Source organism: Hibiscus syriacus, unplaced genomic scaffold, assembly GCF_006381635.1.
Source record: "Hibiscus syriacus cultivar Baekdansim isolate YM2019G1 unplaced genomic scaffold, ASM638163v2 tig00110109_pilon, whole genome shotgun sequence".
NCBI lineage: Eukaryota > Viridiplantae > Streptophyta > Magnoliopsida > Malvales > Malvaceae > Hibiscus > Hibiscus syriacus.
The window spans coordinates 1,029,736-1,055,871 of NW_024062593.1; the positions used below are offsets into that span (position 1 = coordinate 1,029,736).

General features: G+C 30.8%; 2 protein-coding genes and 1 pseudogene across 2 annotated transcripts; 1 reads left to right on the forward strand and 2 right to left on the reverse strand.

The window, feature by feature from the left end:
* The first annotated feature begins 4,934 nt into the window (after positions 1-4,934).
* Positions 4,935-6,380, forward strand: LOC120214968 (NAC domain-containing protein 104-like). The gene is made up of 3 exons (XM_039212763.1): positions 4,935-5,294; positions 5,382-5,665; positions 6,176-6,380. The coding sequence occupies exons 1-3, from the start codon at positions 5,129-5,131 to the stop codon at positions 6,311-6,313; spliced, it is 588 nt and encodes a 195-aa protein (XP_039068694.1). The 5' UTR covers positions 4,935-5,128; the 3' UTR covers positions 6,314-6,380.
* Positions 6,381-7,981: 1,601 nt separating this feature from the next.
* On the reverse strand, positions 7,982-10,380 carry LOC120214970 (probable serine/threonine-protein kinase PIX13). The gene is made up of 6 exons (XM_039212766.1): positions 9,938-10,380; positions 9,509-9,828; positions 9,043-9,178; positions 8,788-8,930; positions 8,597-8,720; positions 7,982-8,474 (listed from the first exon to the last, which is right to left on the reverse strand). Exons 1-6 carry the CDS (start codon positions 10,002-10,004, stop codon positions 8,032-8,034), a joined length of 1,233 nt encoding a protein of 410 aa, XP_039068697.1. The 5' UTR covers positions 10,005-10,380; the 3' UTR covers positions 7,982-8,031.
* An 8,774-nt stretch (positions 10,381-19,154) lies between these two features.
* Positions 19,155-20,280, reverse strand: LOC120214971 (annotated as a pseudogene).
* Positions 20,281-26,136: the final 5,856 nt, after the last annotated feature.

The following is a 26,136-nucleotide window of genomic DNA, read 5'->3' on the forward strand; positions in this document are numbered from 1 at the left end:
CAACAAGGCACTGCTATGGCGTAAACCGAAATTTCTTGAATGAAAAGAAACCTGTCTGCTCATCATGTTGGGTAATGTTTACATATTCAGAATTATTTTCATATTAATATTTTTACATATTTTATAATTAAGTTTAAATAAAATAATATTTTTATGTTTATTAGATAAATCTCTATACGTATATCTTGGACTTCTAATTAGAATGATAATTTTTTTGATTTTTTAAAGTAGTACGGAGTGATTATAAGGTAGTCTTTCTCAATTAGTAATAATATATATACCCTTCAAACACAACTGTTTAAACTTAAAATTCGAACTTATTTCGGTTGGGTAGTGTTTTGTAAAGGGTGATGTTTAGTTGATTTTAAGTAGAGTAAGAAAATAGATCTAATTCGATCTAACTCTAGATAATAATATAATTTTTCTATATATTTAGCGATAATTTTTTATAATATTTCATTTTTTATGTTTTTCAATTAGATTTTTATTATATTGAATAAAAATATTATTTTATATAAACGGGTCAAATGCAAGTTTATACTGAAAAATATACTTCTTAAACCAGGTCGAATTAGTTGAAAATCTGATCTAATCTAACCTCTTACCATCCTTATTTGTACTGCTACATTAGTTTGGTTATATTCTATTTATGATAAGCTTAACTTCTATTTTGATTGCCTTCATGAATGAAGCCAAAACAACACATGAAATCAATCAATCCAAGAGAGAGAGAGAAAGGTTAAAGAAACAAAAGAACAAGTCTCTGATTAGCAATTCAACAGCGCATGCCAATCATGAAATCATGCCATCCATATACATATAATTAAGAATGAAGATGCCACATCCCATCAATTTTATACCATTACCAAAATTGATTTTCTTCACGTCACTTCAATTTCATTTTCGAAGGGGTCTTTTCTCTCTCTGAAGATGGGATCTTGTTAATAGGACTATAAATTAGACGGCATAGATTACAATTTATTTAAAATTAATTTAATATAGTTTGATCGATATTTAAATCGGATAGACTCGATTTGATTTCGAACTCGACTCGAGGTTTTAATGAGTCGAAATGAGCTACTTAACACTCGAGTCGAAAAGTTCGAAAGCAACTCAAAAGAATATATATTAGATTTTTTATTTTTTAAAATTACAGTATTAGTAACATTAACATTTATATGTTGGTTTTTTATAAGAACAGTCGTCCCTTTGAAAATTTTAATCCTCATACATTTTAAATATTTTATTTATATTTTTTATTGATGATATTTTTTTGTCTCTTAAAATATTATAAATATGTTCCTCTCAAAATTTTATAGATTCACTTATGATATAAAATATTGTGTTTGTCTATATACGGTAGGGATGGGCATGGGTCGGGTTTTTGGTCCACCCGACCCGACCCAAGAACAAGGAGTCATCCACCCGACCCGATATATAACTTAAAAACCCGACCCGACTCGACCAGAAATAATAAAAAAATATTTTTATTCAATAAAAACAGTGACTTAATTGGGAAAAAAATATATAGAGTGGTATTATTGTAATTATTCTTAAATATAAAAGGTGAAATTATACATTTTTCGGGTCAGATCGGGTATTTTTCACCCTAAACTCGAACCCCATTTTTTAAAAAAAAATCCGACCCGATCAGGTCGGAACCCGTGGGGTTCAGGTCCCATGCCCATCCATAATGAACGGAATAGTAAAAGAAAATGGGAGGAAAGAAAGGTGGAGTGTTGCAAGTGGTGGCAACAGATAACATGAAAATCAATATGTATGGATGGAAGGGGAGAAAGACGGATAAGAAGTGGATTTGATGATAAAGATTGGAGCGGTTTCTGCATTTGGGGCTGCCATCCAATTACCATTTCTATATACGACTCCAGCACCCACCAAACAGTATCCAATGGCCCTTGAAGTTTACTGACCTAAAATCAAGTCTTGATTATTCTTGGACAGTTTCTCAAACAATTGTTCAAACATGTTTTCAAGATCAAATTTTGACGACCTTTGACGTAGATAACATTAATCTAGGATCAAAATCTAGACCATCCTCACGTGCGTATAAATCATTTGAAGACTTAATTATTTGAACTTAAGATATCGAGTTAAATATAATAATTCTTTTGAATCAAGACCCCCATCATCAAGAGACCCACGTAGGGGACAAGATTTGTGCAGGAAAACTAACTCTCTTTCTTCTTGCTCAAAGAATGAGTGGGTGATGGATGCCAAAGGAGTAACATATAAGCAAAGTAGCACATTTGTTCATCTCATTTCTTCTCACCTCTCTTGTTTTATTTTCTAAGATTTAATAATTGGTTAATTATTATTTATAAAAAGAAATGATGTGATCCTCCTTGACCCCATAGAACATCAGTTGAACTCATTCCCATCCTAAGGAACTGGTTGATTGTTGTTTACATTTTGTGGTTTTTTTAATTTTTAATTTTATTTATTTCTACTTCATGTTTTCTTCGATTGTGAAAGAGAAACTAAACGTATAAATAAAAGCATGTATGGACGAAATCTTTATTTTTTAAAATTAGATAACAAAATTAAAAATATTTTTAGAGAAGCCGTTAATTTTATTAAAAATAGGAAATGTCCAGAATTACGGTGAAGGTTTACAATTATAGTCGTAAACTAAACACATAAATAAGATATTTTGCTATAATCACACAAAAACTAGTCACTTAAGATCACACAAGGAAAAAGTTTAAAAACCTAATCAAAAACTCGAACAAAAGATGGATACAAACAGATCTAATTGCATCGAAAAACAAACGATAAAAAGGGATGAAGCTATTGAAACACCGCCGACAAACCGCTAATCAGAGTCGAACGACGTGAGAAAACAATCCACGAATGTAAATAGCACATCCAAATTTAATTCGATGGTCCAAAGAAGGGAAGATCAACATGACAACAAATAAGTGTCATCTTGATCAATCATGGCGAATGTCATATCCAACCCTAAAAAAATATAAACAAAAACAATGGCCAAAGAATAAAAAACGGACCAAAATACATAAGAAAACGTGTCATAAAAATAAAATTATCAAAACTAAAGAAAAAGAGCAAAGAAAAAAAATATAGTATAAAAAATAAAGAAAAATAAATAAATATCGACAGTGGCAACCAACATCATGGTTGGTATTGTCGTCTATCAATCAAGATGGAGAGAGAAACCAACAACGTTTAAGGTGAAAGAAAAAAATTCCTAAAAAAGATATATTCTTTGATAACCATAAGTTGAAATTAAAAAATAATTAAATTACAATTTAAATTCTAAAAAGTATGCCAAGAGAGTAATTAAACGTATAAATAAAAGCATGTATGGGCGAAATCTTTATTTTTTTAAAATTAGATAACAAAATTAAATATAAATTAAAAAATGTTTTTTGTAGAAACCGTTAATTTTATTAAAAATAGGAAATATCCAGAATTACAGTGAAGGTTTACAATTATAGTCGTAAACTAAACACATAAATGAGATATTTTTATATAACCACACAAAAACTAGTCACTTAAGATCACACAATTATCATACAAGAAAAAAAGGTTAAAAACCTAATTAAAAACTCGAACAAAAGATAGATACAAACATATTTAATTGCAACGATAAACAAACAATAAAAAGGGATGAAGCTATTGAAAGACCGTCGATACACTATTAATCAGAGTCGAACGACGTGATAAAATAATCCACGAACGTAAATCGTGCATCCAACTTCAATTGGATGGTACAAAGTAGAGAATATCAATGCTTTTATTTGTGGTTCAGGGCCAAATCCATTTTCATGTATGCCACGTGTATCATAGCAGATGCATGATATAAGCATGAAGTATGATGATGACCCACCTCATTTCATCATTTCCTTTATAGTTTGAAATCGGATTAATCCAACAAAAATTTCTTAAATTATGAGTTAGATTTTAAATTAGTTTATAAACTTTATTACGTGTATTTGAGTATTTAAAGGGATACGTTATTTTTTCAATCAAGTTATTAGCTCAATTTTGAGGTGATATATATTTAAAATATATTAGTTAAATTATAAATATATTTATGTATTTATTAGGGATGAATGCGGATTAGATTAGATCGGTTTTCTTTGATTCGAGTATTATATCTTTTCACTGTCAACAAATTTAACTAGAATTTAAGAAGGTTTCATCTGAACAACTTTTAGGATAAAAACTCGTAATTGATCTGAAATATATATATATATATAATTTTTACTTTTATTTGATTAAAAAGAGATTTGATTGAATGAAATAGAGAAAATGATATTATTATAATTACTCGTCGACATATAAGAGATGATTATACTATTATCTCAGTTTGGATCAGATCGAAGATCTTTCACTCTAAGTTTAAACTCAACTTTATCCTTCAAAAATTTTCACCCGACTCAAATCTAAATTTTAAAAGAGAAAAATTAATCCTATAAAATCGGGTCAAGTTAGGTTCGGATCATAACTCATCCCTAGACATATTGCATGGATGATTTGAATTTAACATGTAAAAAGAAACTTAAATATATTCCATGTTAAATATGAACCGATATTTAAAGTTTAAATTGATAAATAAATTAGAAAGATTTAATGATACAATCAAATATTTTTTTAAATTAAAAGATCAAATTAGAATTTAGACGATATTTTGTAGACGTCTTGTAAATTAACATCTTTAAAAATTATACTTCTTAATATTAATATTAAAAATAAAAAATAATTTAATACCGATTTAACATCTTTAAAAATTCTACTTCTTAATATTAATATTAAAAATAAAAAATAATTTAATACCGATTTATTCTTAAAATATAAATGAAGTGGTTTTTATAATAATTTATCCTCTTTCAGCTCCATGTATATCTAACACAGCAATGAGCAGATATCGTTACTTGGAAGTATACAAAGCAAAGCGTTTCCGTTTACCCGCCACCATGGGAGAGAAAGCTTGGAGTTTGAGATTTTAAATCATCTTCTTCCTCGTGATTCATCATCAAAATCCCACCTTCCTTTTCACGTCACTTTCTCTCCTCTTTCATTTCTTTATCTCCCCCACACTATAAATATCATCTCCTTCACTATTCTTTCGTCAACATCCTTCAACATGGGAGACAATCGCAATGTTAATCTTCCGCCGGGCTTCATATTCTGTCCCACCGACGAAGAGCTCGTCGTTCATTTCCTTCAACGAAAAGTCTCTCTCTTGCCCTGCCACCCCGATGTCATCCCCGATCTCGAGCTTTATCCATGCGATCCCTGGGAACTCGACGGTATATTTGATCAACCCATCATTCATGCTGGTTTTCTTTTATTCTTGTATTTTTTTGTTGAAGAAAATGTTTTTTTAATGGATATAGGTAAAGCTTTGGGTGAGGGAAAGCAGTGGTATTTCTACAGCAGGAAGACGCAAAATCGGAGCACCGGCAATGGGTACTGGAAGCCGATGGGAAGCGATGAGCCTGTGGTGAATAGCGATGGCGGCCAGAAAGTTGGCATGAAGAAACATTTCATTTTCTACATTGGGGAATCAGGTCCGGCCGGTATCAAAACTAATTGGATTATGCAGGAATATCGTCTCTCCGATCCCGATTCCGGCAGCAGTAGATCGTCCAACCGTAGAGGAGGAGGACATTCCAATATAGTTAGTATCCTATACTCGTTAATTCTTGGTTTTAAATGTTGGTTTAACTATGCTCTTAGTCCCTAGATCCTCAAAATATTTAAAATTTAATCCCTCTATTTATTTGATTTGAAAAATAAAATGTAATCTATAACATAAACTTCCGTCAAAATTTGAATACATCACATTTTTTAATTAAAAGATGTGATTTAAAAGTTACAGTGCACTTAAGGGATAAAGTAAATTTTAGTCCCTCAATTTGATAATCTTTTTATTTTTAATCCTTTTAATAATGTGATACTTCCTTATTATGTCATATGTCTTAGTTTAGTAATCCATGATGTCCTTTAACCTAATAACAAATATTCAAATTTAACAAAAGTTAGTTAACAATATCATCAACTGGATATTAATTTTTAAACCATACATACAAAGTGACTAAATTTCAAAAGTAGGAAGAATATAGATGCAGGGCATAATTAGTCCATAACTTGTTTTTGATAATTTTGATTTATAGACATTTTTGTACAGGATTATAGCAAATGGGTTGTTTGTCGAGTATACGAAAGAAGTGAAGAAGAAGAAGAAGACGATGGAACAGAACTATCGTGTTTGGATGAAGTGTTTCTGTCATTAGATGATCTGGAAGACATAAGCTTGCCAAACTAAGACATGTGCTTTTTGTCATAATCTTTAGGGTTTTTGTCCAAAATGTCTTTGCAGGAAGAAGAAGAAGAAGAAGATTGTTATAGCAAGTTTATACTATGGAACTATTGTTTATTTTAGGATAAATTACAAATTTCATCACTCAATGTTTTTCTTATTCTTATTTTAGTCACTAAATTTTTTAAAAAATCATATTTTTATTTTGGTCACTCTGATGTTAAACTGAAAATGGATGGGTGATATTGTAGTCATGTGTGCTTATACGGATTGCTTTTTATTTACATGGCATTCATGTGTCACCCACATCATTTTCTCTTTTTTTTCTCTTATCTTCTTCCTCTAATGATGCAAATTTTACAATTTTATCTTTATATCACGTCGACACTGTAATTATCATTCTCTGATGTATTCTTTGACCACTTAAGACATCGACGGACTTGCCTCATTGTCTCCTAACATTGTCATTTTATATTTTACCTAAATCACTTTAGAAGTCATAAAACTCAACTCTAAACACTAAATTCTTGAAACTCCAAACTACTTTGGTTTATAATATTTATCATCTTATCATCGTGTAATTAAGATATACAATTTGCTTCCTCCTCCACCTCTTCACTGTTGGAATTTGAAGAAGTTGTTTCATCATCGAAAAATTAAAGAGAATCCGAAAGTATGGAGTTTTAACAAACAAACAAAAAACAAAGAAAGTTTTATGTCCATGTCATTAAGTATTTAAGAGGGGAGTGATCAAAATAAAAACAAATTAAAAGTTTAATAAGTATATTGATTTTTTTTTAACTTTAATGATTAAAATAATAGTGAAAAGAAAATTGAATGATAAAATTTATAGTTTACTTTTATTTCCTAACATCTGAAAAATTGTTGAATAGAATGGTAAATAATTTAATCAATTTAAATTTAAATTTTATGGATGAAAAAAGTAATATTAAAAGTTTTCATTTATTTAAGAATTCAATCTAATTTAATTATAAATAATATAATCTAAATTCTATGAAATTATGGAACATAAAAAATATAATGTTGAAGAATTTAAGAGGGAGAAAAGATTTTTGACAACCTCTGTTCCTTTGGTCCGCAGTTTTGTCCCCAATTGACTTTTTGTGGACAAATTTATTAGCTTTTATGAATTAAATTTGATGGTCAGTGTCATTGTACCACAGTGCTACCGTTGGTGCCTGCGTACACAAGCATTCCGTCACATATGATGCAACCACTCCCACGCTTTCCATCCCCACACGTGCTAACTAACATTTTTAGAATCCAAATCATTATTTTATTAGAATTTGAGATCCCATCTTGTGTGCAAAAACAAATTAATTTTTTAATTTTTATTTATTCATTTTAAATAACAAAGATGGAAAAAAAATCAAGTTTAGGGGCTATTGTAGATGTTACGAGCGTTATATAATATATGATCAGAGACGAAATCAAAAATTAAATTTAAAAAAAAATATAATTTGTATCTCTATAATTTTAAAATCGATAAATAAAGAGATTCGTGTCGAAAAACAGCATAATGAGTTTATGAAAACTAGAGAGATATCAAGCTAAACTAAACCCGGTTCACTTACTGAATAATTACAAGTTAACTACTATCATGTCAATAGGTCCATAAGTCACTGAGCTATGAGATTCCTTGGGGAAAAAATTAAAGAAATTGGAATTGTGTGCAACAAATTGGACCGACGTGCCGACTAACCTCACCCGTGGTGTGGTCTGATAACCACACCGGCTTCCTGCTTCGGAGCGAGTAGAGAACGGTGGCGCCGTGGCTGCTGGCTGTGTCTATGAGCCGTGTGACGATCGGAACGGTTTCTTGACTCCGTTGGCCTTTCGATGGCTGACTCGATCTTTTCCAAAGCCTCCACGACTTCTTTCATCGACGGACGATTCTTTTGCTCGGATTCAAGGCATTTTAAAGAGAGTTGAGCTATTCGATATGCAGCTTTAGAGGGATATTTTCCTTCCAATCGTTGGTCCATTATTCTCTTCAATTTCCTTCTATCGGATAAATGCGGTTTTATCCAGTCCACAAGATTATGTTGTCCACTCGGACGGTTCAGATCGAGTGCTCGTAAGCCGGTCAGTATTTCGGCTAAAACAACACCGAAAGCGTACACATCGCTCTTGACATACAAATGCCCTGTTTAATCAGTAAACTACTCTAGTCATGGAAACTGCAAATCGGCTTCGCTCGATCGTCTCGTAAAAGCAACGATGCAAAGCAAGAACATCACACAAGTTGGGAAGGTTTCAGAGGATTACCTGTGGCAACATATTCCGGAGCTGCATAACCAGATGTTCCCATGACCCGGGTCGTTACATGCGATTGGCTTGCTGAAGGACCCAATTTGGCCAATCCGAAATCCGATATTTTAGCCGTATACACCTGCGATAATAGCCGAACCATATTAGAATGTGATCGAGAAAAGCATGCTCAAAGTTTGAGTTTATACCCCATCAAGCAGTATGTTGGATGCTTTGAAGTCTCTGTAAATTACTTGCTTGTCCGAAGCGTGCAAGAACGACAGGCCCTTTGCTGCTCCTATTGCAATCTTAAGCCGTGTGTTCCAATCAAGTGATTGAACAGTCGAACCTCCTGGATAATGAAAACCATTAAGGAAAGCCGGTATCTACGTATCGTACACATAAGTATATGCTCAAATGAATAATCGGAGGCTTAAAAGAAGACGAAGTATTGAGCTTCTTACTTCCAAATAGATGGTTTTCTAAGCTGCCCCTCTGCATAAACTCGTAAACCAGAAGAAGCTCGTTATCCTCCAAGCAGTATCCTATCAGCCTTACAAGGTGGGGATGAGACAATCTTCCTAGGAAATTTATCTCCGCCTGCACCGATAAAAGAAGTAGCAAAAACCAGTAAAACAAGCACTAAACAATCAACAAAATGTAGGGATGAACATGTTTGACCTAGAATGATGTTATATGATATATGGCATATACTCTTCGGGGCTCCGATGAGGCACCAAACCGGTAATCTCACCGTAAAACCCGAAAAACAGTCTGAATTGAGTCATTGGTCAGTCACACACAAAGACTTTGTATGAAAATCAACAATGTAATTCTTATAGTGTCATTTTTAATTATTAACATCAACATCCATATGGCTTTGCCTTGAAGAACTAAGTTAATTGTATTGCAAGGGATAATGAAATTCACCTGCCATTCCTCGTATCCTTGCAAGCTCTCGGAGTTGAGTTTTTTAACGGCGACGAGCGTTCCGCTACCGATCTTCCCCGGTGTTTTCTCATCGAGCCAACCTTTGTAGACTTTACCGAAACCGCCTTCGCCTAGCAGCATTTCGGGCCTAAAATTCTTGGTTGCAGCCTTCAATTCTGCAAAACTGCAGGTCCTTAGATCAGGTGTGGGCAAGATCTGCCCATTTGGAAAAGCCTCATCGCCACTCGAAGCAGAGAATCTACTCCCCCTCGAAACAGCAGCAGATGATGATGCTGCGTTGCTCGTTGTCTGAGATATCACTATTGCAAAAAACACAATTGAAAATTAAACACAAAAAACTACAAAACAAGTATCAAGAACAGGGCAAACTTTGTAAAAAGAACATGAAACAATCTTGTTGTGTGGTACCTGAACTGATACGACCGGTAGTGCTCGGTGTCGGACTATCGGCTGAAGAACCCCAGCAAATACCCATCTCTGAAAAACCCTTTTACACTTCACTTATGTTCTCCTCGTCGGAGCATAACCAGACACAGAAACAAGAAAAGATACCCCTTTTTTGCAGAACACAAAACACGAAAGGATGATAAAAAGATTCAACCATCAAATGAAAAAGATTTTTAAAAAAAGGCTTCCTAGTGGTTTTCTTTGCTCTGTTTTTCAAAGATTGACTTGAATTCTCAGTTTATATATTTCCATTACCAATAACCGTGCAACTCCCTGAATTTGGGTTTCTGTAATTGAAGTAAATTCAGCTTGAACAATGGGAATCAATAATAATTAAATTTGCTCTAAAGTAAAATCAAAGAGCATAAGAATGAAGACAAAGTCTTTGGATGTGTTTGCAAACGACAATTGCTAAGGAAACTAGTTCGCGGATAATATAGACCGAAAACTTTTTGCTTGGGTCAACTGCCGTGTCTAAGAAACAAAGTCGGTCAAACATGAAAATTAAAATAAATTAATTACAGTTCGTTCTTATGAAATTTCAAGGAATTCGATTTTCAAGAAGAGAGAATATAAATTCAAACACTTCACAGTAAGGGGAAAAACCTTTATGATAAGTACAAATTAAGTAACCCTATTCCTATATAATGGGATAAGCGGAGGTAGAGTATTAGGTTGCTCCCAATGTTAGGTTGAGAGCAATTTTCGTAAAAACCTCCGACAATTATGAATTACCAACCGTAGGACTGGATCACACGACCATCAGATTAAGAACCTTTATGATAAGTACGTTTACAATTATTTGCTACGATAGAGTCATTGCTACAGTAAGGGAAGAAGTCGTATTACACTATACGTCAGGGTCGGAATCGCACTTCACTTCATGCATCTTTATTAGAGACGCATTGCACTAAAATATCCCATTGTAAATCAATTTAAATATTTTGTATTGTTATGCTTGGCCATGAATATGATTTTCCTCACTTTTTTATTAGTTTGATGCATGGTCGTGAATATAATGCATGGTCGTGAATATAATGCCTGGAGACGTACTCACTGCAGTGCGACTTAGCTACGTCGCCTAAAGATACATTGTGTTTCCGGTGATTTTCCGAAGACATATTGTTTTCTGGGCAATTTTCAAACGGGTATTGTAACATTTACACTAGACTAAAAAATAATTCCAGTGAAAACCTATTTAAGCCAATAATTTTTTTCACAACACTGTATGAGCAATTCAACCCTTCACAATACACATTCGATAGTAGAGGTTTAAGCTTTGCTTCGAAAAAGGAATTCATGGAATTATTTTTTTATCAAAAAGAAATTGTATTAAATTAAAATATATTTTTAAATGGTCTCAATGATTATACAATAGTATAGGTTTAGAATTTTTTCTAACTTATTGATAATATACACATATCGTATAAAAATAACTGTTTAAACTCGAATCATTTAAAGGGAATAATATTTATTTTTATCATTGAAAATGTTATTGAGTTTAAAAAATTATAAAGAATATGTTGCCTGGGTGGTTTGTAAGGTGAAGGAGAAGTCCCTTATTGTCTGTATTCTTAAATTTGCTTGGATTTATTTTTTAATGATACTTGATAATTAATTATTTTTATTTTAGAGCAAAGAGGTAGGTGGGATATCACTCCCTAGATTTAAATATAACTAATATATATATATATATAAGTGTTTTTTTATGGACACGTTATTCTCGACTTACTGCAATGGAAATTGATGTCACAAATCATATTTTCTAAATCAAACTGATTTTTTTTCATAATCTTATAAAATATAATAAATTAATATTTTAAATTTTAAATTTAACAAGTGTTTATACAATTTGAATTTGATTTGGTTGATTATTATTGTTATATTATGCAAGACAAAAACAGAGTTGAAATCAAAATATTATAAGAGATCAAATTATTTTACATGGAAATAATAAGAATCGATTAAATAGTTAAATTTAAAAATTCGGGTGGACAAATATCTTATTTGATCTTTTTAATAGTATTGGGCGATTACAATGAAGTGTTTGTTTAGAATCTTTCTTAATCATTGACAATACACATCTTATAAACACAGTTGTTCGAACTTTAGATCTTTAAGGATAACAATATTATCTTTTACCATTGAGGTTGTTTTGTAAGTTTCCTTATTTGATTAATAATTAAACAAAAAAAACTTAATATACTATTAACTATAAAATTTTGGGAGGTTATAAGGTACTATCTGTTCAAAATTTTCTTAATCTATTGACAACGTATATATACTCTATGGATATAGCTGCTCAACCTAAAATCTCTAAATAAAACAATATTATTTTTTATCCTGGGATCAGCTAATGAGTTCAAGAGACTTGTTTATTTAAAACTATATATATATATATAAGGTTTGGTCCCATAACTATGAAATTCAAGAATTGTAGAAGAAAAGCCAAGTTAGCACATGTCACTCTCATTTTGACCTTTAATTAGTCTTTGCTCCCACGAGGCTCAGTCGAATTTGTGTCCCAAACCTCCCTTTGAAATTGACCCAAAGGAAATAATAGAGCAACTTCGCCTTCATTTCACCTTTTTATGGCTAATTTCATTCCCTTAAAAAATTAAATTATTCATAACTAAATTATTCGAATTCGAAATATATAAATAATTAATGCCATATGTGTTATATAAAGTTTAGAGTAGAAGGTTATAGAATTTATAATTTAGGGTTAGGATTATATATTTTAAGGTTTATGATTCGAAATTTAGGGTAAAAAAAACTTTCATCAATATTATGGGTAACATATATTAAAGGTCACTAGACTATATTTAAACGATTAATGCCATATGTGTTATTTTAAGGTTTAATGTCATTTGTGTTTTGATTCATATGATCATTCACATATGATTATATTTAAAAACATATAACTATTCATATAATATTTATAAAATTTTACGGGTAACATATATTAGAGGTCACTAGGCTATATTTAAATAAACATTTTGATTACTAGATTTTTAAAAGTTATAAAATAGTTATTAAATTTATATTTACGTTACAAAAAGATTATAAGTGTAAAAGTTCGGTAAATTTAAAGACAATTTTATAATCTTTAGATAAAATTTAATAATTATTTTGTAACAATTAGATAAAATTTAATGATCGTTTTGTAACATATTATAAGTTTAGATTTAAATTTTAAGATTTTAGATTTTAAAGGCTAGGGTTTTAAATTTTAGAATTCAAGATTAAAATATTTTAATTGTATAAAGTAAATTTTACACCTCATGTTTATTAAATAATAACCCAATAGTCGAATGATTAGAAAAACTTTTGACAATGTAAAATAATAATAATAATAATAACAACTCAAAACATGTAATTTTTAATATTCTAAAAAATTGAGATTTTATTAATCTTAAATATTTTGCCAAAAAATATTTTTAAAATTTTAATATAAATATTATGTGTCATATGACATGTTATTAAATTATCACATGATATTTTATAAAAAAATAAATAAAAATAAAAATTTTAAAAATATATTAAAATAAAATTTAATCAAATATTATTTTGATAATGATATAATAAGATTTAAATTGTCCATCCAGCTCAGTTGGTAAAGCATAAGACTCTTAATCTTGTGGTCGTGGGATCGAGTCCCACGGAGAGCAATTCATAATTCAGAGATCTCTCACGGAAGCTGCTCTCAACCTGACGTTGGGGGTAGCCTACTATCCTACCTCCCCCTTATCCCATTACATATGAGAATAAGGGTCTTCTAATTTTTTTTAAGAAGATATAACTTTATAAGTTAAAAATACTATTTAACATTTTTTTAATTGACATATTTCTTCTCATTTAAGTAATTTAATTCTGGATTCAAACACTACGTATATAGGGTATGAGTGTTTATTATCAAAGAATTAATTTTTTAAAAAAAGATATTATCGTGTATTAACTCAGATTTATAATAAAAAATAAAGTTATTTATTTCCGCTATAGGCCTCTCTCTTGGACCATTTTAACTAACTAGGCTTTGTCCATTCTCCTTTTATCTTAAGCAGGCTCAATGACCGGGTGACTATTCCAAAATCATTGAATACAACTAAATATATATATATATATATATATATATATATATATATATATATATATATATATATATATATATATATATATATATATATATTTTAAATCGATATGTCTACTGTGTATATGCGTCGTTAAGAAGAAATATTACTTTATAATTATTTTAAACTATTAAGAAAATGAAAAATAATCGAAGGGGTCGGCTTTATCGGGTTAAGTCGATAAAAGATCCCTATATACCAAACCAATCTTCCCCAGGTATCCAATATGTTATTTCCTCGAGTATTTTCTCTTGTCCAGGAGCGTTATGGCAGCACAAACCAGTCGGCATTGTATATTGTATGTGGTCTGGTTTTATTGAAGATATTCGGCCTCGACTATGTTTTTGTCAGCTTTGACCGAGTAGGTGGTCCGTTTACATCCCAACAGACAGGCCAGTCTAACAGAGTAGGCCATGGGTTGTACTGTTCTCGGGCGAGGGCATCTGCCCGGGCCCAAGGATGGGACTTGGGGAAGTGCTAATATTTATGAGATAGCAAAATATCTAAATAATGCAGCACACGCACGAGTGTCAATTTGTCAGATCAAGGTTTTCATCTATCCAACTGCCACCGCCACCAAATCTGAGGGCTCTTATTGGTTAGATCTTGTTATATCTCTGGAGATTATCTCCCAAAATTGTTAACTCTCCTTAATGAAAGCCCTCGATAAGACTCCTTCGACTGACAAAGATGTTAAGGAATCCTATATCTTCCGAGCACAAAAGTATTATAATCTCTAATTTAACATGTTTATATATTTATCGGAACAAACTTTATTGTCTCTCACTTATATTTATTTAGTATATTGACATATGAATGATCATAATGATTTTATGCATGACTCCACTACTTAAGGTCACTACAAATATCTATAGTCACGTTTACAAATTAAATTATTCATAGAAAATACCAAAAAAATATAAAGTACGAAAATTTAAAATTTTCAAATAATGCAATCGCACTTCAACACTTCTTAATTCATCCTTGTTCTTAATAGTTAACAGTGTAAATAAACATAGTGTTTGATAAACCGTTAGTCTAATGTTAATTTATTAAGTTAAATAAATGAGTATTAATAACTTTTTATGTTCATTAAATAAATGAACGAACACAAACAAATGTAAGTTCGATTAAATTATTTTCACGAACAAATTCGTTTATCGACTCGTTTATAAGTTCATTTATTGGCTTGTGTACAAGCTAGTTTACTAAATTCTCCTTTTCCCTTTTTTTTATTTACATTTAAAATATTGGTGAAGATTTGGACTAAAATGAACATAAGGTGGAGTTCAAACTATGAAGTTGAGGAATTTAAAGACTCATACCGTAATTTTACCATTTCTCTTTGGCTTGTAAATAAAAGAATAAAAAAGTGTTTGTTGAAGAACGTTAAATAAATTTTAAACGAATATGTTTGTAAATATTATACGAACATATTTATAAATATTAAATAAATATATTTAATAACGTTAAATAAATATTCCCAAACACTAAACGACAAACATAAACACAATAATAAAAACAAAAAATTAAAAACCAAAGATAAATATATTAAAAAATAAATAAATAAATATGAATATAATTTTAATTATTCAACTTGATTCACTCACGTTTTTAAAACAACGTAGTAGTAAATAAACGGAAAATATGGGATATATTGGTGGCTATACTGATTCGACATATCAGTGTTATATTAACAGCAACAGTTGTGCCCTCCAAAAGAGGTAGCCACCAATTAGGAAAAGGGAAAGATGGGATGGAGACACCCACCCAATGGAACCCTCACGTCTGTATATCATATCACTATTGCCTCGTACATTTCAAACAGACTGCAAATTAAATACATTTAAATATTCAGTACAATAATAAAAAAATATATTATATTTTGAACATAATTTATATAAACGACGTAGTTTAATGAAGGTTGTGTTTCATTGGTGAGTACAGTGCATGTGGCCTCCCAAGTAAACCGAATGGGACGGTGTTGATTGGTGGTGTCCCAGCCTGCAGTGACCGCCCGTTATTATCACTAAACTGTGTCTTTTCCCCTTATTTACCTTTTGCAATTGTTAGTACATTCCATCCACCATTTACGTACGCATACAGGTGTTCCTTTTCCTTTGATATTTTTTTTATTTAAAACCTCTTGATATTGTACAAATTAAACAATCTTAATAATTAAAGAGATAATTATTATATTTAAAAATTTTAATTTTGAACATGTTATTATAGGAATATTTGAGTGTTTATTGTTAAATGAATAAAAAAAATTCAATGGATACCATCTTATAAAATTCACCTAATTTAATAAAAAAAATCTTAATATTTGTTAACCACAATCTTTACACCAAACCCTAAAAATCTTTTCACTAAATGCTAAAATTTAGAATGGGTTTAGGATTAAAAAGACCTTGATCATCTCAACAGCATGTGGGTGATGGAGAGTAAGAGCGTAGTTTTTGCCTTTGTCCAAAGTTGGAACGAGTGATTAAGCCGGCAGTGAGCCAATAGGAGAAATGGAGGATGGAGTTAAATCACCGGCTCAGAGCTGATTGCGCTGAAATTGTCCATGGCATTGCCAATCACCTGCATGCTCTGCACTCTATCCAAAGCGCATTAATCCTTTTCAACTCTCAGTCTTTTCCAATCCACTCCCTGACCCTTAAGCCGCATCTTTTATTACATGTAGTTTTATAAATAAAATTTTATTATAATATTTTTATATTATCTAATTTAAGTAAACGGATAAAATATAAAATAAAAAATGAAAAATGATGAGAGCAGGGGCCGGGGATGGTAAGTCCCATAAGGCCATAATGTGAAATAATTGTGTTCCTATGTGTACTATCTATGGGTCCCAATACTAGCTGTGGATCACAAATGTTTCAAGTAAAGTTTTGGTCTTTTAGGGGTATCCACCACCCACTTGTCCTATCTATTTTTAATTAAAATATAATAAATGAATAAATAGAAAGCAAAAATAAAACATGATGAATTCCATGATTATCATGTGCAGGGGATTTTTTGCTATTTGTAGGAAAACTCTTTTTAGCCTTATTTGATCCTCGCTTTTTTAATTTTTTACCCTAAAATCTAATTTAATTATTACATGATACGAGATTACATATTTAATTAAAACTATATTTTAACATTATCATCGTACATTTTTTAAAATATATGCATTCGTATTAAACTTTAATTAATTATATATAAGATTTTATTACACATAAATTTAAAGAACGAAAATATTTTAAATAAAGATATATATTTGTGATGTTATCCGCTGGAATGTTTGTAACTAAACTGTAATGGCAAGGTTTGATACGTGGCTTGATAAGAAGGATCCTTTTATGGTAATTCGATTATTTCCAATGATTAAGGTTTGGGGATCTAATTTATAACCATTCTCTATGTTTTTAGCCATTAAACACAACTAAATAGTATTAGAGATAACTTGGTGATTTATCAACAGATTATTCAAACATATATGTATGTGACAGGTAAGACTTCGGGGTTGTTGTTTGCCTCTTAATGGAATCATTCAGCGCTGAATGTTGAACCGTTCAGCAATCAGCGCGTTTGTTTCGCAACTCTGAATGATTCAGTGCTGATTGATTCAGCAAAACAGTGCTGAATGATTCAATACATAAGTGCATTTTGAATGATTCAGAGTCATTATCAAACATCATGTCACATTCAGAGTTAATTCATTCAGAGCCTCTGAATTATCAGCGCTTAATAATTCTGAAGTAAACAAACAACCCCTTCATATTTATAAACACAACCAAACACTTCAAAGTTTAAAGTATTCTTTAATTTGTTTATGTTCTTTTATTAAACTAAATAAATGAATATGAACACATTTTTATGTTCACTTAATAGTGTGTTTGGTTCGTTTATGTTCATGAAAAAACTCGTTTATAAATTATTTACTTGATTTTCTTTTTATTTTATTTATTTACATTTTAAATATTAATGAATATATTAACTATATTAAACCTAAGATAAACTTTGAAATTTAAACCGAGAAGCTTAAGAAAATAAAAATTAGTGATGTAATTTTACAATTTTCTTTATCTTGCAAATACGAAGGGTTTGATTGACTAACATTAAATTAATGTTAAATAAACATATTTGTTAACACCAAATTAACATATTCACAAATAATAAACAAACATGAATGCAAATATTGATAGAACAAATATGAATACCTTCAAAAATAAAAAATAAAGACATAAACAAGATATTAAAAATTTGAACAAACACAAATTAAATATAAGCATCTATAAAATAAATAAGCAAATATAAATATAATTTTACAAATATAATCTTAGGACATCTTCAACGCTGCGCTGCATTAGAGAACTTCTCCAAAGTAGAGATAAGGAAGCTCTCCAACCCTGCGTCAGATTTATCGCGGTACTGTAGTTCGCGTTAAATTTAAGATTTTTTTAGTTAAAATATATTAAATTATAAAATAGATAAAAATACATTAAAATTAGATAAATAATCATTCTAATTTTTTTGTAATTTTTCTGATTTTTTTATATTTATAAAAATAATATTATAATAATTAAATATAGTAAATAAAATAGAGTTAGAGGTAATATAAAATAACGTTAAAGATGAATTATTATTTTATCTAAAAAGCAGAGATAGATATACGCTCAAATAGAGAAGAGGATTGGAGATACCTTATTCATTCAAACGTATTCATCTACCACATTAACTGTTAAATGAAAACACTTTTTTGAAAACTGTAACTTCAAAAAGCAAAGAAAGTATGGTAACCAAATACACTATACAGCTCAACCATGCACTGTTTTGCACAATTTTAAATGCTTTTCCATTCGACAATGAAATCAAATGATGCTGTAAATAAAATGGGCAATGTTCATTAATCAACATTTCAGGTTAGAAAATCTTATGATTTTCGTTAAAAGACAAGATTTTGAATTCAATTTTTGAAAAAAAAAAGTTATATTAAAATAGTAATAATGCTATAAAAATATGAATAAATATTACATTTTTGTACAGGAGTAAACCAGCACAAAATATAAAAGAAAAAAACGAAAAAAAATGGAAATCTAGTCCATGGCGTTCGGACCAGCACAAGCTTTCAACGCAGGGCTCCATACCCACTGCACCAAAAACTTCCTTCCTTTATTGCCATTCATATTGTAAGTCCCCCCTTTCCCATCTCTCATAACCTGACCGATATACCCTCCGCCGCCGCCTGTACCGTACAACCCTTCACAAAGATCCCCAATCTCCGTTGGGGCGGTCGGGTCCTCTCCGGCGTACCACGCATTCACCAGCGGATTCGTCGACAGCTCGGCCAACTCGTGGGCGATCACACTGATCATCCCGTCCAACCCGACGTCTCCGTTCGGCGGGACCAACGCACCCGGACCACCGCCGCCCATGTACCCCGGACTGCGAATGGGTATGCGCAGACCTCGGGGCATTGTTTCCCCGAGTTCCCGATCCATGCGTAGGGTAGAGTGTAACCGACCATGGATGGGAATGTGAAGTAATGGAAGCCGCAAACGGCACGGCAGAAGTCTTGGACGGTAACGTCGTGTGCGGTGAGGATCAAGTAGATCCCGTTACGGTGATCGACGGGGAAAGGCGCGGCTTTAACGGCTGTGGCGATGACTTGTTGGACTGAAAGGCGCGTGAGGTGATACCCTTGGGAGTAACGCGTGTCCGAGTGTTCTTTAGCCACGACGAGGTTACGGGAACATTGGCTCCGGTCTGGTCGGCGTAAAGAGAAACGGTTTTCCACCATTCGGAAACGGAAGGGGACGGCGAGGAAGCTGCGGATGAAGGGGAGATAGAGTTGATGAAGTCTTTAATAAGGAGTTTTTGTGATTCGGACCAACGACCGTACCAGATAAGATAAATGTTGATCGGCGAAGAGGAAAGAACCGGGCCCATATGGTAACGAAGGTCGACGATATTCGATGAGCCTTCGAATTTTTGGACGACGAAAGGGTTCGTGGTGGAAGCTTTGGGTTAAAGAATTCAGCTTCTTGGGTGTTTAAAGTTTGCTTCTTTGCAGTTGCTGTCACTGAAGAAGTGACGCAGAATGTGAGTATTAGAAATGAAGACAGGAAGCGGCGGAGAGACATATTTTAGGGCGGCTGTGGTGGTGTTGAAGAACGGGGGGGATTTAAGGGGTTATAAATAGGAGGGAAATGGGCTGGAGACAGCTGCAAATGCAAATGTGTGGGCACAGTTTCACTTTCTCTTTTCAGTCACTCATACTCAACCTCTGGAGAGATGGGAATCCACTTTTTTTTTCCAAGTAAAAGCCTTTCAAATTCAATTTCGAATCTTGGCCCATCCCTTCTCCTTTTATGTTTTTTCCCCCTTACTTTAGGGAAGTTTTTAATTAATCACTCTATTTAAGTAAATAATTATTCGACCTCAATATATGAAGAAATTCTTTTTTTCCATGCATTATTTGAATATTTTTGCCTATTAGATATGGACATACTATGTCTAAAGTTATTTTGTAATTTAAAAATATAAAATCTTTTATTTAATTAATTTATAGGATTAATATTACTATAAATAATTCAATATGGAAGCATAAACAAGTGTGTGGTTGTAGTCAATATGCCAGTCTGAGGTGATTATGAACTTTTGCTTTCTAGTGGATATTGGGTTAATTTATTAGTTGCTAAATGTTTTTACTATATTTTTATGTACATTTTAATAATCTAATCAGATAATTCAATAAGATTATCTAAATTATACTTTTTACATACAACATATTTTTTTATTCATTTGAAAATTATGTAATTTTTTTTTTATAGAAACGGCTATTTTTAAAAAAATATATTTAAAATATAATAAATATATAATTATAACTGTAAATTAAACATACAATTATGATAATTGAATATATATAACGGTGGTGACTTTTCATGACCACTTTCCTGTCAATTTCATCATTTTTTTTCAAATTGATTATTGTTTAATTATTCTCTTAGTTTTTAGATGTGTTTTAACATATTTATAATAGTATTTTCTTTTAGTCTTTCTTATAAATATTATGATTATCGATGTTTTTGAATTTGGTGTAAGTTTATTCTATTGGTTTTCTGTTTGGTATGTGATTCTACATGATTTATTGGTTGCTAGTTTTTCTTATTCTGGTTTCTTTGTTCATTTGTTGTTAGTCGTCGGATGGAACTGTAGTTAAGGGAAGATTGATTTTCATTCGTCTGCTTTGAAAATTCTTTGGGCTTTTCTCCTCTATATTTGGTGTTGGGAACGTCATAATGACATGTTTCTGTATGTCATTGTCTCAACTGTTCACGGTCTTACACATCAGACTATCACTGTTCTCTCACCGATATATTTTATTTATGAGAGTTTTGGATGTATTTGTCTAATATGTAATTGACAAGACGACATTGATAATGATTTCTTTGGCTAATGAATATGCTAGTCTTACTTTTTTTTTAAAAATACATACAATTAGGATATTTTCTATAACCATTGATATAAAAAAGTAGTCACTATGTGATCATACTAGAACCATACAATAAAAATATTAAAATTCCAACAAAAAACTCAAACACATGATAGATCTATATGAATAGATTTGACAACATAAAAAACAAAAAATATGATTAAACTATCGAAAGACCATCGACTTTAATGCTATGTTTGCCCTAAAAATATGATTTTATTTATGAATTGACGACGAAATTAAGAAGAGAAAAACCTACGTTTGCCCTAGTTAAATTCCCGGTAGAAAAAACATTAAAAAACCAATGTAAGATATTTCCTGGTGTTTCACGTTGTGATGTATGAATATGAAAAAGCGTCAATCGACTTGACTTTGCAATTGAGTAGAAGTCAAGGGCTTTAATGCTAAGCTCGTCGATTATATATTTATATAGAATAAAACTCATATTTTAACATTTTAAAATAATAAAAATCCAATTTAATTTCTTCAGAAATTATAGTTTTAAATGTTAATGCCTCGTAAAATTGCTTATAAGCCTCCAAATATTTGTAATTTAATTTTAAATCCTCCTAACAAAAAATCAGACTAAAATCGACTTTACCAATAACATTAAAGCTTCTGCATATTTCAACAATGTCGGAGAGAAATTACAAAAGAATTGCACGATACTTTTGTCAAACCATTCTGCTCCCAAAATATCTGCAATCACTGACAATAAAGTTTAGGCACCGAAATTTTTATTAAATATTCAAAATTTATGAATATCTACAACTCTTCGAAACTAAAAAATTATAAATTAAATAAATTAATCTAGTAGGATGATACATTAAACTTTTTTAAGTAACATCAAAAGTTTGAATTATGACGTTTGCGAATAGAATAAACTTGGTTGGAAGAGTCGCCTTTGCTTCTATAATAATCGATCTGGATTAATCGATAAATCGATCGGATACTAGTGATTGATTTATAGGTAGATTGGTGTGTCTTATAGGCATTTGGATGCCAAATGTCAAGAGTTTTGATGGGATCACTTCACCAAACTTATTTTGTTGTTTTCATACCTTTTATTTTATTTTATTTTTTATAACGGACAAAGAAAAATCTTTCTTCTTGTATTTTAGATTAAATTATAGTGATGATTATTGAATTTTAAATTATTTTATATAATATGTCGAATATTTACGACTTGTATCGTATTCAGGGGTGGAGCATAGTGATAGTCCAAAGGGCCTCGTCCCATGTTAAATATTTTATATTTGATAAAATTTGGTCTAATAGTATTTGGTTCATATAATAATAAATATTTAAGTTAAAAAATATAAAAAAATAAATATTTAATCAAGTAGGATAAAACTAAAAAAAATAACCTCGTGTTCTCAAAATTTTTGGTCTAATAACAATATAGGTCATATAAGTCTTAATATTATACAAATTTAGTGATATATTGTGAATTTTGAGTTTTTTTTATATATTTTAATAAATCTAGGGTGAATACATTATAATATATGTACAAAGAATCTCCACTATTTAACAATTGACATTCATACCCCACATGAGCAGTGTTCGAACTCAAGACCTCAAAGATAACAACAATCCCTTAATTACTAAGGTTGTTTAGTTCATGCTGAATTTTGAGTTTAAATAGTTAATAAGTATTTACATTTTTAAAATAGTCCAATATTTCGGCCCCTGTCAATGTTAGTTCTAGTTCCGTACCTGATGGTATTCAGTTATTCTTTTAATAAATTCCAAATTTAATCCAAATCCTACTTAAAGTGGCGGGAAAGAGAAGACTCTAAGAAAGGAAGGAGAATACTTTTAGTGTGTTTAGACTAATAACTTAAGAAAATATGAGAAAACAAAGATGAAAAATTTAACCAACTTATCAAATATGTTTACTTTGTATTCACTAAATTCTTAATTTGTTTTTAATTATGGTCGTTGTCATTAATTGATATTAAAAGTATTAATGTGACGCATTAATTTTAAAAAAAAAAAACACTTGCATCAATGATGAAAATAATCCATACAATTAGAAGATCGTCATAATTTGATTTCAAGTGGATCAAACGGTTGATAGTGACATATGAAATAATACTTTTAATTCCAGTTAGGATTTACTTGAGATTTGAACATATTAAATGATTAATATAATAGAACTAATACGTTAATGTTAGATTTTGCGAAGAACAAAATAAAATTAATATAATAAAAAAGAAATATAAGACAATTGTGATATACATAAAGATGAGTTGTGCGTAAAGAACTCTCATGATACATAAATAATGGCTACTACCAACAATTGTTGAGAGTCACAAACTCTACTTATAAAATGGACTGAACTCTACCAAAAAATCACAATTTATTATTATTTTTAATTTGAATGATTATTTTATATATTTTTTAAAAATATAATAAAAAGATTATTTATGTTTTTTACACTTCTTCTATTTAGGGTCCCATCTTCTATATAGGTTCTTCAAAGCATCCATATCCGACATTCTTGTTTAATATCCGTTTCCGTTTCCGATAATCAGTTCTTAAATTCGTGTTTATGAAAGTGTTGGAGAACTGGTTCTAACTTACAGGTCATGACATCTGCCTTATGCCAAGGGTGCATGTATGGTGCAGTAGGGAAGTGCAGATCAGGATGTAAATGCAAAGAAAACTCGTTATCCAACGGATCAAGCCTCGAAGTTCATCAAAGAAAGCACTCTCTCTGGTGAACTTCATCATCAAAGGTCTGAGATCGGCACATAAGACTCATTCAACTATCAGAATATGAAGTGAATGACTTACTGGTAAAATGAAGCATAAACAATCTTTTAAATCAGCTTGAATTGCACATAGATATTGTAATATCTTACAGAATACATAATAGGGTACCAGACATTATTTCGCAACCAATGTTCCACACTAAGACTCAATCGACGGCGACTCACATTTGCGTCGAGGGTATCATGCCTTCTTGTTTTTGACCTATATAGATATACTGGTTCTCCAACAAAAGATTCAAAAAATATAAAAATAAGCAAGCAGTACATCATGAAGCAGTTCGGTACTTCACCTTCATTTCAACATTATATCTCCACATCTTCACAGAAGAATCTCGATGAACGTGGAATGAGTTCCTGAATAGTCAGATTTAACAATGATATAAAAATGTTATAAAAATATGTTTAACAATGATACATTTTTAAAATGTTAGTAATAAAGTAAAAACATATAATTATTAAATATTAAATGAAAATAACGAAAATAGTTTTAAAAAACAATAGGATAAAGTACAAAAATGATCTCTCAACTATATGATACTATTTTGTTAAGTTTATCGATAATTAAAAGTTATAAAATAGTCTCCTAATTATAGAACGTTATTTTGTTGAGTCCATTGACTATTAAAACTTATAAAATGATTACTCAACTATTCATATGTTCCAAATTCATCATTTTCTGTTAAAAAAATGATGATTGTCTCAGCTAGACGAGAACTTGTTAACTAAGATATAATAAAATATAATCTTAGAATCATTTGAGCTATATTGATGGATTGATTATTTGTTTACATTATTCCATCAAGCCAGTGCTTAAAAGCAACGACGATGTCAGTAGACATAATTAAAATGATGTTTTTATCATATCTTAGTCAGCAAGTTAAGTTACAGTTTAGACTATTGTTAATTTTTTAATGATAAGGATGGGGTTGGAACATATAAATAGTCGAGTGACAATTCTGTAACGTATGATAGTCGGGGGACTCAACAAAATAACGCCCTATAGTCATAGACTATTTTATAACTTTTAGTAGTCGAAGAACTTAACAAAACAATATCTTATAGTCGAGAAAATATTTATGTATTTTATCAAAAATAATATGGGTAAACTCAATATTAATATAAATTAATCATTCTGAAATATAAATAGATCTATAAAAATTTAGAATTTATATTTTAAGTCAGATTATACGTAAATAAAAATATAGTGTATTGTACAAGTCAAGTAACTTTAATAATAAAAATGAAACATGTTAATACTTACGAAAATGAAATATAAATAGAAGGAACGATGGGATATTAACTACAGGCATATGTATTTGATTAAGATGTCGGCATACGTATTTCAGTATTTGCAATTTAGTATACACTATTTGCAACATTAAGTGGTTGTTCCTCTTTATTTGATATTACATTGCATGTTAGCTGCATCTCTGTATAAATCCTAGTTAGTGTTCATCGTTCCCAAGTTTACTTCATTCTCATGCCGGCAATCTTTCTGCTCGGAAATTTTGTTGTGTGCTGCGACAATGTGCTAACCAATGTTTTCCTGAGCAAAGTCATTTATGAAACGAACTCTTGTTTTATCCGATACAGTGGGCCATTTTCCTTGTGTTATCCATTCCCATGTACGCGTGGGGTTCTGTAGTGTATAGCATACACAGTTGCAGCCGATGCTGCCGGGATTAGATTAACCCGTCGAACAAAGGCGCCACTTCCACGTTCTATATTATGCTTATGCTCTTTCTCAAGTGCTCCGGAATGGGCGGC

What these genes read in the sequence shown, in the direction of transcription:
- LOC120214968 (XM_039212763.1), top strand. Translation starts at nt 5,129, where the DNA reads ATGGGAGACAATCGCAATGTTAATCTTCCGCCGGGCTTCATATTCTGT. An exon ending in CGATCCCTGGGAACTCGACG is followed by an intron (nt 5,295 to 5,381) that starts GTATATTTGATC and finishes TAATGGATATAG; the next exon opens with GTAAAGCTTTGGGTGAGGGA. An exon ending in GAGGAGGACATTCCAATATA is followed by an intron (nt 5,666 to 6,175) that starts GTTAGTATCCTA and finishes ATTTTTGTACAG; the next exon opens with GATTATAGCAAATGGGTTGT.
- LOC120214970 (XM_039212766.1), bottom strand. Translation starts at nt 10,004, where the DNA reads ATGGGTATTTGCTGGGGTTCTTCAGCCGATAGTCCGACACCGAGCACT. An exon ending in CCAACATACTGCTTGATGGG is followed by an intron (nt 8,721 to 8,787) that starts GTATAAACTCAA and finishes CTATTATCGCAG; the next exon opens with GTGTATACGGCTAAAATATC. An exon ending in TCCGGAATATGTTGCCACAG is followed by an intron (nt 8,475 to 8,596) that starts GTAATCCTCTGA and finishes CTGATTAAACAG; the next exon opens with GGCATTTGTATGTCAAGAGC.